Source organism: Buceros rhinoceros, unplaced genomic scaffold (genome assembly GCF_000710305.1).
Source record: "Buceros rhinoceros silvestris isolate BGI_N320 unplaced genomic scaffold, ASM71030v1 scaffold42137, whole genome shotgun sequence".
Lineage (NCBI taxonomy): Eukaryota > Metazoa > Chordata > Aves > Bucerotiformes > Bucerotidae > Buceros > Buceros rhinoceros.
Genome location: NW_010423501.1, coordinates 1 through 12,075, shown reverse-complemented (window position 1 = coordinate 12,075; position 12,075 = coordinate 1). Strand labels below are relative to the sequence as shown.

Sequence of the window (12,075 nt, the reverse complement as noted above, 5' to 3'; positions counted from 1 at the left end):
GCAGGAATGGAAATCCAAAAGGTGCACATGGGCCGAACAGAACTGAAACAGAACGTGGACACCGGAACAGTCTACGTTCAGGAAGCACCATAGGTGCATCCCCCGAGGAGCCAGGGGAAGGACAGCACACCAAAACCAAAACCACTCTTCAGAGTGAAGCAGCGTCTTGTTAAGGACCAGCTTCAGAGGCAAGGAGTTGTTACTGGCAAACGGCTTTCCCCACCAGTAAAGCGGACACAGAGGTGACTCGGCCTCAAAGCAGCAAACACTTTTTATTTCTCTCCATTTAAGCAGAGAGGCACGGCTGGTGAAACCCCGTCCCCTTGCCATTTTGCAATAGGTGATTCTGGCTGGTCTCACTGTTTGTGGAAGAAATGCTCGATTTCCAGACTTACTCGTATCTGTAGCTCCCTCGCGATCTGTCGAAGCTGTTGCAAGTCAAAGAGGTTGTTGTACGTTCGCTCTGCGAGACTGTTAAGAGCAGAAATGAATCTTCTCGCCTGTGACCGATTGCTCATCCCAGAGCCATGCTGTGAACGTTCAAAGTCCAGCTTTCCAAACTCATCGGAGTATGTTCCCAGCATGCTAAAAATAAGTTAAAGGTCAAGAGGAGGTAAAAGCGAGAGCACATCTGTATATAAAAAAGTTGACTGAATAGCACCACGATGCTTGCTTTGTTTTTAAAGCAGGGTGTCTTACCTATATTTCATTATTTCTATTACATCCTCAGCATCTTCCTTGGTAGATTTTTCCCTTAATTCCAGCCTTGATCGTGCCTTAAAACAAAAAAACCTCGAAGAAATACTTAAAATATATTATAGCTGATGTGAAAAAAGCTACTATTGCTGTACAACAAGCACAAATCTTAAGAGCAAAGCTGGAACCCAAGCCCCCAGGATTTAGAGGAAGATTCCTCTACTCTTTTAATAGCATTTCAGCGTCATCTTCTGCATTCTGGCATTAAGCTGCAGCCCAGACTTTGCTTTTTAACAGCGTATTCTTGGGGAGCAGCAGATGACAAACAGTGTTAGACAAAACATCAGCAGTTTACATTCAAGGTGGGCAGCAGCTTGTTTGTGCCTGCACCTTCTTTTGGGAGAACGTGGTAGACTCTTTCCACCTCTCGAGGGTGTTTAACCTGATAAGAGGCTTTAAGCAACAGTAGCTCTTAAGTGCTTGTAAGTCTCTGGCATTATCCCCCCTTTTTTAAATTAGAACACAATGGAAGAGTTCATAATTACAGGACAGAAGTAGTTGTTTAGGAACAATCTCTTTGCTTTCAATCCCTCAGGTATTACGGCTTGCATCTACCTCCGTAAGTCGAATCAGAGACTCTAGCTGCCTCGTGGTGATGGGTGTGCTGTCCGCCCCCTGGTTCTGTCTCCGGAGCTCAAGGTAGAATTCCTGGAGGACCTGAGCAGCTTCTGGAGATAGATTTGGGTGAACGTACTGCCGAGCATATCCGATGTACTTCCTCAGCAGCTGATGTGGAATGGCATCGAAGTTTTCTCCTGGTAAGATCTAACCCAAAGAGCTTAGATTTTTGTCTGTCTATTCACTCTGCTTAGACAGGTGATTGAACATGCTTGGCCATTTCAGAAAAGGCAGCCAAATCTTCTCATTTGCAGTGAGACAAAGTGCCAAATATGATTTAACTACATCAAGAATTCTTAAAAAGAGAAAATCCAGTTTCCCCACAAGATTACACCACCGCCCTGATATCCCATTGCCAGAAGTGCAGGTGTTTCACTCCCGTATGGGATATTTCTCCTGAGACCAGGCATTTGACACTATCCACCCTCAAACTGATGGCTCTGGTTTAATAAGAAATGTGCTTCATCTCCTACAATCCTCAAACCTGTAAACAAGCTGCAGATGCCCAGGGATTTAGTTACAGACTGCTTTATTCAATTCAGAACATCATGTTACACTTTATTATATCCAGTCTAGTTCTGTAGCTTTATTGACATCAAACTCAGCAAATTTGCTTTAGAGCATCTCATGCAGAGTGACTTCTCATTACTGCAACCAAAAAAACCCCAAACAAGCCAGCTCAATTAAGAGATTTCTCTTCTGTGTGGAATGAAGATTGCCTGAGACAGCTTTAGCAGCTCTAGCAGGGTGGGTAACATTAGCTACAGCAGACAGCTAGTAGAAACGGGTGGCTGAAGCCTTAAATACTTCCTTTTTTGTACAGAGCCAATTATCATTAAGAGAATGGGAGATGGAGAATGAGGACAACCAGCAGGTCAGGGTTGCCAGGGCCCAATGCGCAGGAAGGGACAGAGCAAGTGTCACAATCCTACCTTCAACCTTTCAAGCAGTGGTCGATCGGAAACAACTTCGAGGACAGAGCGATCCTGTGTGTTGGTGCGAGTTGCCACAGCGCTGCTGCATACTGCCCGCTTCCCAGCTCGGATCGCCATCACGTGCTCAGACAGCAAGTGATCATGGTCTTCGTTTGGAGTGTCCAGCAGAATAAAGACTAGATCAAATCTGGACAGTAAAGCACTCCCCATTCTAGAGCAAAGACAAGAAAACCACACAGTGCTCAAAGCAGGGGAAAAATTACAGACAGCACTGCTCTGCTTCAAAGACACTTACAAAATCCTCCCCTGTTCATTCAGAATGAAGTAGAACAGCAATTTCTCAAAAAACCACAAAAAACTATCACACTGAGTTTGTGTTCAAGCTCCAGGAAACCAGACAGCAATTATATGCAAGGTACAAGACTGCCAAAAGCAGCCACGCTTGAATATGGACTATATAAGCAGCATTTCAAGAGTGCTCACTTTAAGTTCTCAGACACCGTTTTGGCTTTGTTATAATGTCCTCCAACTGGGTTTGCCGCAGCAACAATAGAGGTCCGTGCTGGCAAGCTGCAAACGATGCCAGCTTTGGCAAGACTGATGCTTTGCTGTTCCATGGCTTCCAACAGAGCCTGATGCTGGTTTCCCATCTTATCAAATTCATCTATTCCACAAATTCCTGGAAGCAATTAGCACAGGACAAAGACTTATTAGAAGACACATGAACTGATGGACAAGTGTATGCTACAATCCAGTGCAACATCAGGCTTCCAACCTAGAGACCTGGGCAGCAGGAGACATTGGACCAAGTCTCCATTTCAGCAGCGCTTGTTTTCCGTTCATGGTGCTGCACCTGAACTGACACAAAGTTGACCTGGTTTGTGGAAGCAGTGGCCTCATTACACAGTCACATGACAAAATAAGGTTCTCAAACGTAGAACTAGACAAATCTCTTACAAGCAGTAAGAGTCCAGCGGCTGCATTAAATCAGAGATGTCTCAAGGAAATCCTAGTTCTTTGACATATTAAGCAAGGCTGGCACATGAATTGCAGAAATCCAGTTTCATACACACCCTAAGCCATAGCAGAGCACGAACCACCTCCAGAGAAGTCGCTGGAGAGGCTCAGAACTTCAAGGTGTGAAAAGCCATCATCATACTTCAAATTTACATTTTTAGTCCACAGTTATGCAAGTGCAGTCGTTAATCTTATCTTCAGCAGCATGGTGATACAGAACCCGTATCACTGCATGTATTACCTTGATCTCCAAGCACTAAAGCACCAGCTTCCAAGGCAAAATCTCCAGAAGCGCCATCTCTAGACAGTGTAACAGTCAGGCCAGAGCTGGTGGAGGTATTACCACAAACATACACACCTCGAGGAGCAACATTACACACTGCCTAGAAGAGAAGAATACTTTTTCCATCTCCGAGGTGAAGAATTTAAGAGGAACAATTCAAAATAAATCCAAATTTCTTTCTACTTTACATGGCCCAGCCGAAGAGTTGTAACTCCATGCAACCCCAAGAGACACACTTCAGCAAAACAGTAGGAATAACTTTGAGGACAATGCTTGTGCCACAGCCATATCTACTCTGTTATCAAAACATTTAGGACCTTGAGCACAGCACTTGCGTTTCACAGTATGGTGAAACGCTTGAGGGCACGTTAGCCATCAGGGAACTGCAGATACAGATTCTCTACCTTCAGACCCCACGGTCTGTCTAGAAAAATAGTCTGTATCAGTGCCCAACGCCTGCTGCTTCAGAGGCAGCATGCAGAGTTCTCATCCCAGCTAGGGAACAGAGGACAGTCCTAGTCTTCCTCATGCCAACAGGATCCAGAAAGTAGCCTACAATTTGAAATATGAACTAGAAAAGCATGGGAAGCTTGAACACAGACAGGGTGCAGTTAAATTTGCCTGTAACACAGCTATAACTAGACTTTCCCAGTAAATCTCTATAGCTACTGGTGCCTCTGTTTAAAATAAAAACAAAAAGCATATTTTTTATCTACTCCCCAAAGCATATTTGTTCGGTACCAGATGCGTGACAGGCACAGAGCAGAGTAAAAGAACCCAACCAACAAAAAAACCCCTGGCTCCTACACAGCTTTGGTTTTCTCCTTGGGATTTTTTTCCTGTGACAGTGATGACAGAGGAGCCTAGCCTCAGGGTCTTATCTGAGGAACAGATTACCAGCTTTCCTGAGATGGCATTCCATTATTGACCAACAATGTGAAAAAACAAGTGATCCATGGATGGTAGACAGTGCCAATTCAATGAAAAAAATCGTGTAAAAATTGGTTTGTCAAGATGCTTACAAACAAATCCATCACTTTGGAGAAGTTATCACAGGTCACATCCTAACATAACGTGTCCACATTAAAAAGACTCAGACTTTAGATGAGGCACGCAATGCTGCAGGTCTAGGGGAACTCTGTTCCCTCTTTAGCTTCACAGTAACCATGGGAAGAGACATGGAGCTTTAAAATCATTCCATAAGACAAAAAAAGGAAGTAAGCCTCACAGACGGTGAGAGAAGGACCAGAGAAAAATGCAGACAGCAGAAATAAATCAGTCCATACTTGCAACATTTGACTTTTTCCTAATCCTGGATCTCCAACAACCAGAACGTGCGGATCTCCTCGCACTGGGATTCTGTTCTTGTCATCTACAAACTTCTGACATCCTCCAAATAGCGCCAGGGCCAGACCTGCCTTTACAATCTGCAGTGGTACATACCAACACCAGTAAGTATTTTCTCATGGTGACCAATTCTGACAGCTACCTAGAACTGGCTGTAATAACCTTTCCTTCTGGATGGCTGCCACCTCCCTGTCACTGAAAGTGACTGAGTCAGTCACCAGTAAATAGTCCCTGCCCCTTCCACCCTCCCCAGATAAGCTTTATAAACCCTTGAGGAGTTTCATGTGACAAACATTCCAACAGAAGCTGCAAGCAAAGCTATTAAATGACCTACCTCATGGCCGTAGATTGCAGGACAAAGAGAGCTGAAAAACAAAGAGAGCTGAAAAACAAAGAGCACTGTAACACAAGGGAATATAAATCTTGTATGACTATTAAATAACCACTTGTTCTGCCCCCCTTGGCACAGCATCCCTCTATAAACACATAAAACTATGGGTTAGCTGTTGCTGAATTTCCAGCTGAATCAGTTGAAAGCAGCAGCATCAAGTTTCTTGAAACAAGAAAAGCCTTTCACCTCCGTTCACGCAAACGGAGGAAACCACTTTCCCAGGGCTTCTGCACCCATTCTTATCTTAAGTAACTGCCTGTAACCCTCTTCTAGAGGAGCCAGTTTCACGCTCTTTGACTCCCCTGGGAGGGCCTGAGGGACACTCCAACTAGAGGAGTACTTCTCAGTCTGAACTGAGGGTCTTTCACACCCTCTGCTCAGTTCTTGCACCTCTTTCCTCTGCTGCAGAAAAGCAGAGAACAAAACAGTACTCGTGAGTTGAATTTACTCAGAGGAACAAAATTAATTAATTGTTTTTAACTCATAGCATTCCACCTCAGGATTGAACTAAACCACTGGTAACTTCTCTGTATCCTTAAAACCCTCCCAAAGTCCTCACACCCCTGCTGCAACACTTTCACACCTCCTCCCAAACCCCTTGCCCACTGCAGTCTGTTAAACCACCATGATCTGTTGCAGAAGCCTTAGACGTTTCACAGCTTCGACTGGGGTCGCGTTTGTCCGAAGGTGATCATGCTGATTCAGCAGCCTCATCCCAGACCTAGTCAGGTCTGGTACAACTTACTTCACAATGAGCCTGAACAGGTTTTCCTCAGCTTGAATTTCTTGAACAGCATAGAGGTCTTTAAGGGAAAACTCCATGAATGGTCTTTGGAAAGTCTCATCAAAATTCTTTGGGTTTTGTCCTTTGCTGTTGCTGACAGAATTTGCCTCAATGTACAACAAGAACATACACTTGTCATTCTTATTTTTAGAAGCTCCTGGTAGAAAAATTGAGAAGAGATGAAGAAATATTTTTCTATCATGAACTACTGATGTTATTTACAAATGGCACAGGGTTATTAAGTACAGCCATGTGCAAGAGGTTCATGCTTCAGGAACTGAACAGCTGCATTCTCCAAAACTGGTGCAAAGTGAGTTAGTTTCCAGTTACATTTGTTCTTTATGTTCCCTCCATTTATCATGTACCTGAAATATTTTGCTGGATTATGCATATGTATAAAGAGCAAATTTTCTCCCAGGATAAATGAAGTTTTCCAGAAATTAAGTTATTTGGCTAGAGTAATGTAATAAAAGTTGAATATAAAATGTTTCCAGTCAATATTTAGAGGAAAAAATATCCATGGTGCAGAAGAATTAAACACGTAGCTTAACAATGGATCATTTCCTATATCCCCCAAGGACTGCTGAGCAGTGTGGTCTCAGTAAAATAACTACTGCAGTTCTCTGCAATCTGTTCTGTCACAGCTGTGCCTGACAGTTTTCCCCACTTTGGGGGAAAAGAAAAAAAGTAAGTTGTAAAATTTCTCCAAGGAGGACTGAACTAAGATATTACTCCTTCATAATGGTATGACATTTTTCTTACCATTTCAGAGTAACTCCTCGTTATAAAACTTTGGGAACTTCTGGAGAAATAGACACTTAATGCATTTACATGGAGAGGTCACACTAAGGGAGATGGCTGTTGTGTGTCTCAGGTAATTGCTAGGGAAAACCCCCACCCTAGGAAAAAGGCATTCTCAGACAGTGTATTTACCTTCCTCAGTGCTCGACACCTTCACTATGCCTGTAACTGTGACCATATCTCCTGGGACACAGCTGTCCACGAGATCCTGAACCAGTTCACATTCGATTGCACGAGGAATTCGGCCGGCTTCTCGCTGATCATCTGCCATGAGCTCCTGCACCCTGCAAAACCCGAGGTGAGCGTCCACTCCATGCAAAACATTGTCAATTCAGTTTCGGCAGCTGTGTGCTGCCAAACAATCCTTTCCAAACTGGAAAGGGACACAGCAGAAATGTCCTGATAAAGTCTAGAAACAGCAGCACTGAATTTGGGGAAACAGACTTTGTCAGGTCGGGCTTCTATAAATGGGTATACATTATGGATAAGACCCAGAAAGACAATAACTGAACTCGAGAAATAATAACCAAAGTTGAAACCCAGGTTTTCTAGCACCGATGAACGTGTTCATGTAGAAGTACGTACAGTACATGGACTCACATGGACCTCATACACAAGGATTAGGAGGTCAGACAGTGTATCCCTGATGAATGCTTAACCAGCACTTTAACTGGAGCAAAGCCCAGTAAATTCCTCTGAGCACGCCAAGAACAGTCACTCACTCTCTGTATAGCTGTACAAGGCACCTAACAAGTTCTTTAAAAGATTCCAGCTTTGGCTCTGCACTTCCAGCTGACAGTTTTCCTTGCAGCTCAGTCAGGCCATCCTTGAGAAGCTGTGATAAAGAGCACCCTCTAGAGATGCTGATGAGAGCCTCAGCACAGGGTTTAAATTAATTTTTAAATTACTTATTACAGAACATTAAGAAAAACTTATTTAGCTGTCATTGGTGGGGGAGAATGACAATATCACTTCAAACTATGATTTTAACTCTCAAGGGTACTTCATTCAAGTCAACTGTCACAGCTAAGCGATGTACTTTGGCAGGGCTTCTCTAGCTGACTTGCAGCTCGTTAAAAGGAATCATTAAATAGATGCAATGAGAAGTGACCAAGAAAAGCCGCAGAGAGCACAAACTGGACATTTATCAAGGAGCTCAGCCACGGTGGAAGGAATTTCCAAAAAGCTATTATGTTGGCTAGGTTTAATACACCAAGTATACTGGTGCTCAGATAAAACAACCGCTTTGTAACGCAGGTTTTGAAGAGCAAGAAGAGTAAGATTATGAACAGGACGCCGTGTAGCATGGAATGAGCCATCCTGTCACTTTGTGCCTGCCCTGTTGCGTTACATTTTTGTGCAGAAGGAAAGACACGCTTACTTAACAGACTGCCAGTCCACGGTGGCGGTCAGAGGAGAGCTTCTGTCAGCCGTGAAGGATCGCCCCCGGCACTCCGGAACAAGGCACTGTAACAACAGTAACGCTAACTCATTCTCCACCTTTAAAACTGTAATCTGAAATTGCCTTATTTAAAAAGAAAAGAGAAATCAAATAAATGACTCATTAACACCATTTCAGGAAAAAAGGTACTGAAGTTAGGGCTACAAATTAGCACATACCTAATTAATAGAGAGCTGTCAGGCACAGCCACTTGAACTCTGGCTCAGTGGTTGGAGCACGTACAGCTGAACTGGGTGATCCTCTTAACTGGTTTGAGTTTTTGGTGCGGGAGAAGTGGTGAGTGGTGTTTGTGGGAGCTGTGTTTGTTGGGGTTTTTCATTCCTTTGTTGGTGTGTTTTCTGGTTTGGCTTTGTGTTGTGGGTTTTTGTTTGCCTTTCATTTCTTTTTTTTTTTAAGTACTTGCAGATGTTCCAGAGGAGATACTTTTTCACTTGAGAACATCAGGTAACATAACTGGGCACCATCCTACAGACTTTTTAAATGCAGGTAAAATATTCTTAAAATAGAAAGTTCTTCACAAACCTCACAAAACACCCAAACCCCTCTAAGCATAGAAAACCACTGCAGCAGGGTAGAGGAGGCTTCTTAAACAGAACTTGTGAAGTGGAAGTGAAAAGATTTTTTTCCTAGATCTGAGGGAGTTTCTACCTACTGCTTTTGTTTCAGCAGAACAATTTTTTTCCAGGACAAAGGGTATGAAGTAACACAAAGTTGCATGGGAAGTTTTTTTCTGATGTGTCCATTGTTTAATCAAGCTTTAAAGGTTTAATTTATTTTTAATACCAGCGATGCCGCTTTTTGTCAAATCACCACAGATACAGGAGAAGTATGAAATTAAATGGCTTTACCTTACCTTAGTTGGAAGAGTATACTTCCCATCAGGCAGAGGAACGCTCTGAACATCTCCACACGTGCCACATACAAAAGCTAGCTTAGTGCACAGAGGCTTTATGTTACTGACACGCACCACGGTGCCACGCACAGCAATGTATTTTCCATAGCAGTTGGCCCGAATGTTTTTCAGCTGAGTTAGTGGATCGTAGTTGTAAACCCTACACAAAAGCGAAGCATTTTCCAAGCTTACCATTCAGAACAAAAACCCGCCAAACCCAAACAAACAAAATCCCACACCCAACAACAAGGGGATTTCTGTACCAATTGTTAACACTGATGCAGAGAGGCAATTAGAAATAGTCTATCAATAATCATTTAACAGATTTAAGCAAATCTGAACCAACACATCCTCAGGCACCACTGTCAGAACACCTGTACAGCAGTAATAGTTATTGCCATCGGAGGTTTATGGCCACGCCCTCTAGATCCACATCCCAACAAAGACCAGCCTTTGGCTAACCAAAGGCTGGCTTATAATCCCTTCCCAACTTCTCCAGTAAACAGCAGCAGCTTAAATAGCAGCTGTTTTAATCAATAAATATTTCATAGCACAGTCGTTCCAAGTCACTTCTCTACTTAAGAGACTTTCTAGTTGGAAGCTGTTTGTTCAGCTTACAAGCAGGTTTCATTCCACTTTTTTCTTCACAAGGATGAAGGAAAAAGCAAAACACAGACTGTTCTCCTGGCACAGCTCCACAGAGTCAAGTCTCTCAATAAAATAACTATGTAAGGCCTCAGCACCACGCGTGAACACTGACTGCTGTTAGACAAGGAGCAAAATAGATCTTCCTGGGGGAAAAGCCCCCCAAATATCCAACACCCATTACCTAGCATGAATGAGAGGCACATTTATTATCGGTTCTCCGTCAAGTGGCAATCCTTCCTGCGCCTGCAGCTCAGCAGCGTGCCTTTCCAGGTCCTTCGTTAGCACCTGGACAGAGCAGAAAGGCAGGCACAAGTGCAGCATGCCACGCTACATGGATTCAATCTGCTACTAAGTCTGATCACCATCCCCTGCAATCGGATTCCCCCCCTCCCCTGACGTCTGAACGCAGACTGATCTTTAACGCTGCGGTCAGCATGTGGGGTCTCATTTGACTGAAGCACGAACAGCTGAGAACTTGCCTGCCAACAAGCAGTGAAATGCCACTTTAAAAGACATCGGACAGAGCCAGGAATTCTGGACTCTGCTCAACATTCACCCACCAGCTGTGGTTCTGCTGTATGAGGCAGGACATCCAGCACAGGTAACTAACAGCCTATTAAAGAAACACCCAGGAATTAGACCTCCCAGTGGCGAGTAACCTGTAGAACTACATTTAGCTTTAGTCTGCTGCTCTGACAATGAATAACCAAAACGCACCAAGAGTAAAGCATTTGCAATCTTGATTTTGTGCTCCATACAGAAGTGGTGGAGAGACGAAAGGGTTTTAAATAAACAGTAATTTCCTGTAAGACAGGGGCAGTTACGTTATAAACCCCAAATATCTTCTTTTTCCTAAGTTCCACTGATTCTTTTTCGTTGGTTATGGTTTTGTTGAGGGTATTTGACGTATTAGAACACCCTATTTACCTGATGAATCGCCAGACCCATACACTGCAGTATTTTCTGAGGCATATCCCTTAATTCCGTAGATATATTTGGTATTGATTTCGTCAAGTCTCTGTCTTGTATTAGTTCCTTATAATCCACAAGAATACTTCCTTTTCTTTCTATTTCATCCTGCAAAACATTAGGTTATAAAACACACCTCAAATTGTCACACAACACACCTGAATTACATCATAAACATTCCACATCCGTAACAGATTATTTTTTGAAGGAGGAAATACACTGAATTTGGAATGCTACATTGTTGGGGTGGGATGTTTTGTTTTAGTTTTACCTTATCATAAAGCTCAATGCGCTGCATGAAAAACTTCTCAAAGGCTTGAGTCTTCTGGACAAAAGGAGACTTGTCGGCATAAGCTAATGGGAAGCATGCTGTGTTAGTAACTGACACAAATAATCACTTCCATCTTACAAGAGGCATAAGCAGGCGGGTACTCTTCCCTTATTTTTCTGCATATTCTACTCATAATCAGTTCTAGAAAATAAATGGAACAAAATACTTGTAACACATGATTTTGGTCTAAAAAATACCTTCAGAGAAATAAAGTTTCCAGCCCTTGTAGGGAATAAACCGGTCCAACGTTGATTGAACTTGTTGAACTCTTACTAGAAAAAAAAAAATATTGAAATGGACATTAAGCCAATGTTGCTACTAAAACTTCAGAAGTTTTAGTCTTGGTGATTTTTTTGACTACAGGAGGCACAGACCTATAAGTGCCTAGTGTAAAAGCAGGCCAAAAACCCCATTATGGCTTCAGCAAACAGGTAGGAGCACAAGAGCTTGCTTACCAGTTTCAGGGATTCTCCTGCACTCTCCCTTCTGTCCTCTGCCTCGCCATCCGCCTCGCCATCCACCTCGCCATCCTCCTCGCCACCCCTGAGAGCCTCTTCCGCGGGCACACCCCCTGCCCCTGACGTCCCTACTCATCTCGCTCCACGGGTGCCAGTTTGGGGATGCAACAGCAAACTGAGCTAAAGGAACAGAAACGTCACCAGAAAACGTCTCATTTAAACTACGGTTGTTTGCCAGGGAGACTTCGCCTGCAGAGGTAGGAACGAAGGCCCTGAAGGGCCTTGAAGGCCCTACAGAAGAGCCGGTCTCCCTCTCCTTTCCGCGGCGGCCCCCACAGTGAGGGGACGGAACGACAGGGACCAACCTCCCGCAGCAACAGCCG

General features: G+C 43.6%; 1 protein-coding gene across 2 annotated transcripts in view; it reads right to left on the bottom strand.

Moving 5' to 3' along the window:
* The window catches only part of MCM8 (minichromosome maintenance complex component 8), a 12,511-nt gene extending 683 nt beyond the window's left edge, over positions 1-11,828 (bottom strand). Inside the window, exons 1-17 of one of the 2 annotated variants that reach the window (XM_010140434.1) lie at positions 11,690-11,828; positions 11,432-11,506; positions 11,175-11,257; positions 10,862-11,011; positions 10,116-10,219; positions 9,248-9,446; positions 8,314-8,399; positions 7,065-7,216; positions 6,093-6,288; positions 5,291-5,321; positions 4,896-5,036; positions 3,568-3,709; positions 2,793-2,988; positions 2,307-2,520; positions 1,312-1,521; positions 700-776; positions 396-585 (exon numbers count right to left, since the gene is read on the bottom strand). In XM_010140434.1, the coding sequence (XP_010138736.1) occupies positions 396-585; positions 700-776; positions 1,312-1,521; positions 2,307-2,520; positions 2,793-2,988; positions 3,568-3,709; positions 4,896-5,036; positions 5,291-5,321; positions 6,093-6,288; positions 7,065-7,216; positions 8,314-8,399; positions 9,248-9,446; positions 10,116-10,219; positions 10,862-11,011; positions 11,175-11,257; positions 11,432-11,506; positions 11,690-11,828 (2,385 nt within the window). The remainder of the gene's footprint in view (positions 1-395; positions 586-699; positions 777-1,311; positions 1,522-2,306; positions 2,521-2,792; positions 2,989-3,567; positions 3,710-4,895; positions 5,037-5,290; positions 5,322-6,092; positions 6,289-7,064; positions 7,217-8,313; positions 8,400-9,247; positions 9,447-10,115; positions 10,220-10,861; positions 11,012-11,174; positions 11,258-11,431; positions 11,507-11,689) is intronic. The other variant, XM_010140435.1, reaches the window with a different exon arrangement.
* Between the last annotated feature and the right edge of the window lie 247 nt (positions 11,829-12,075).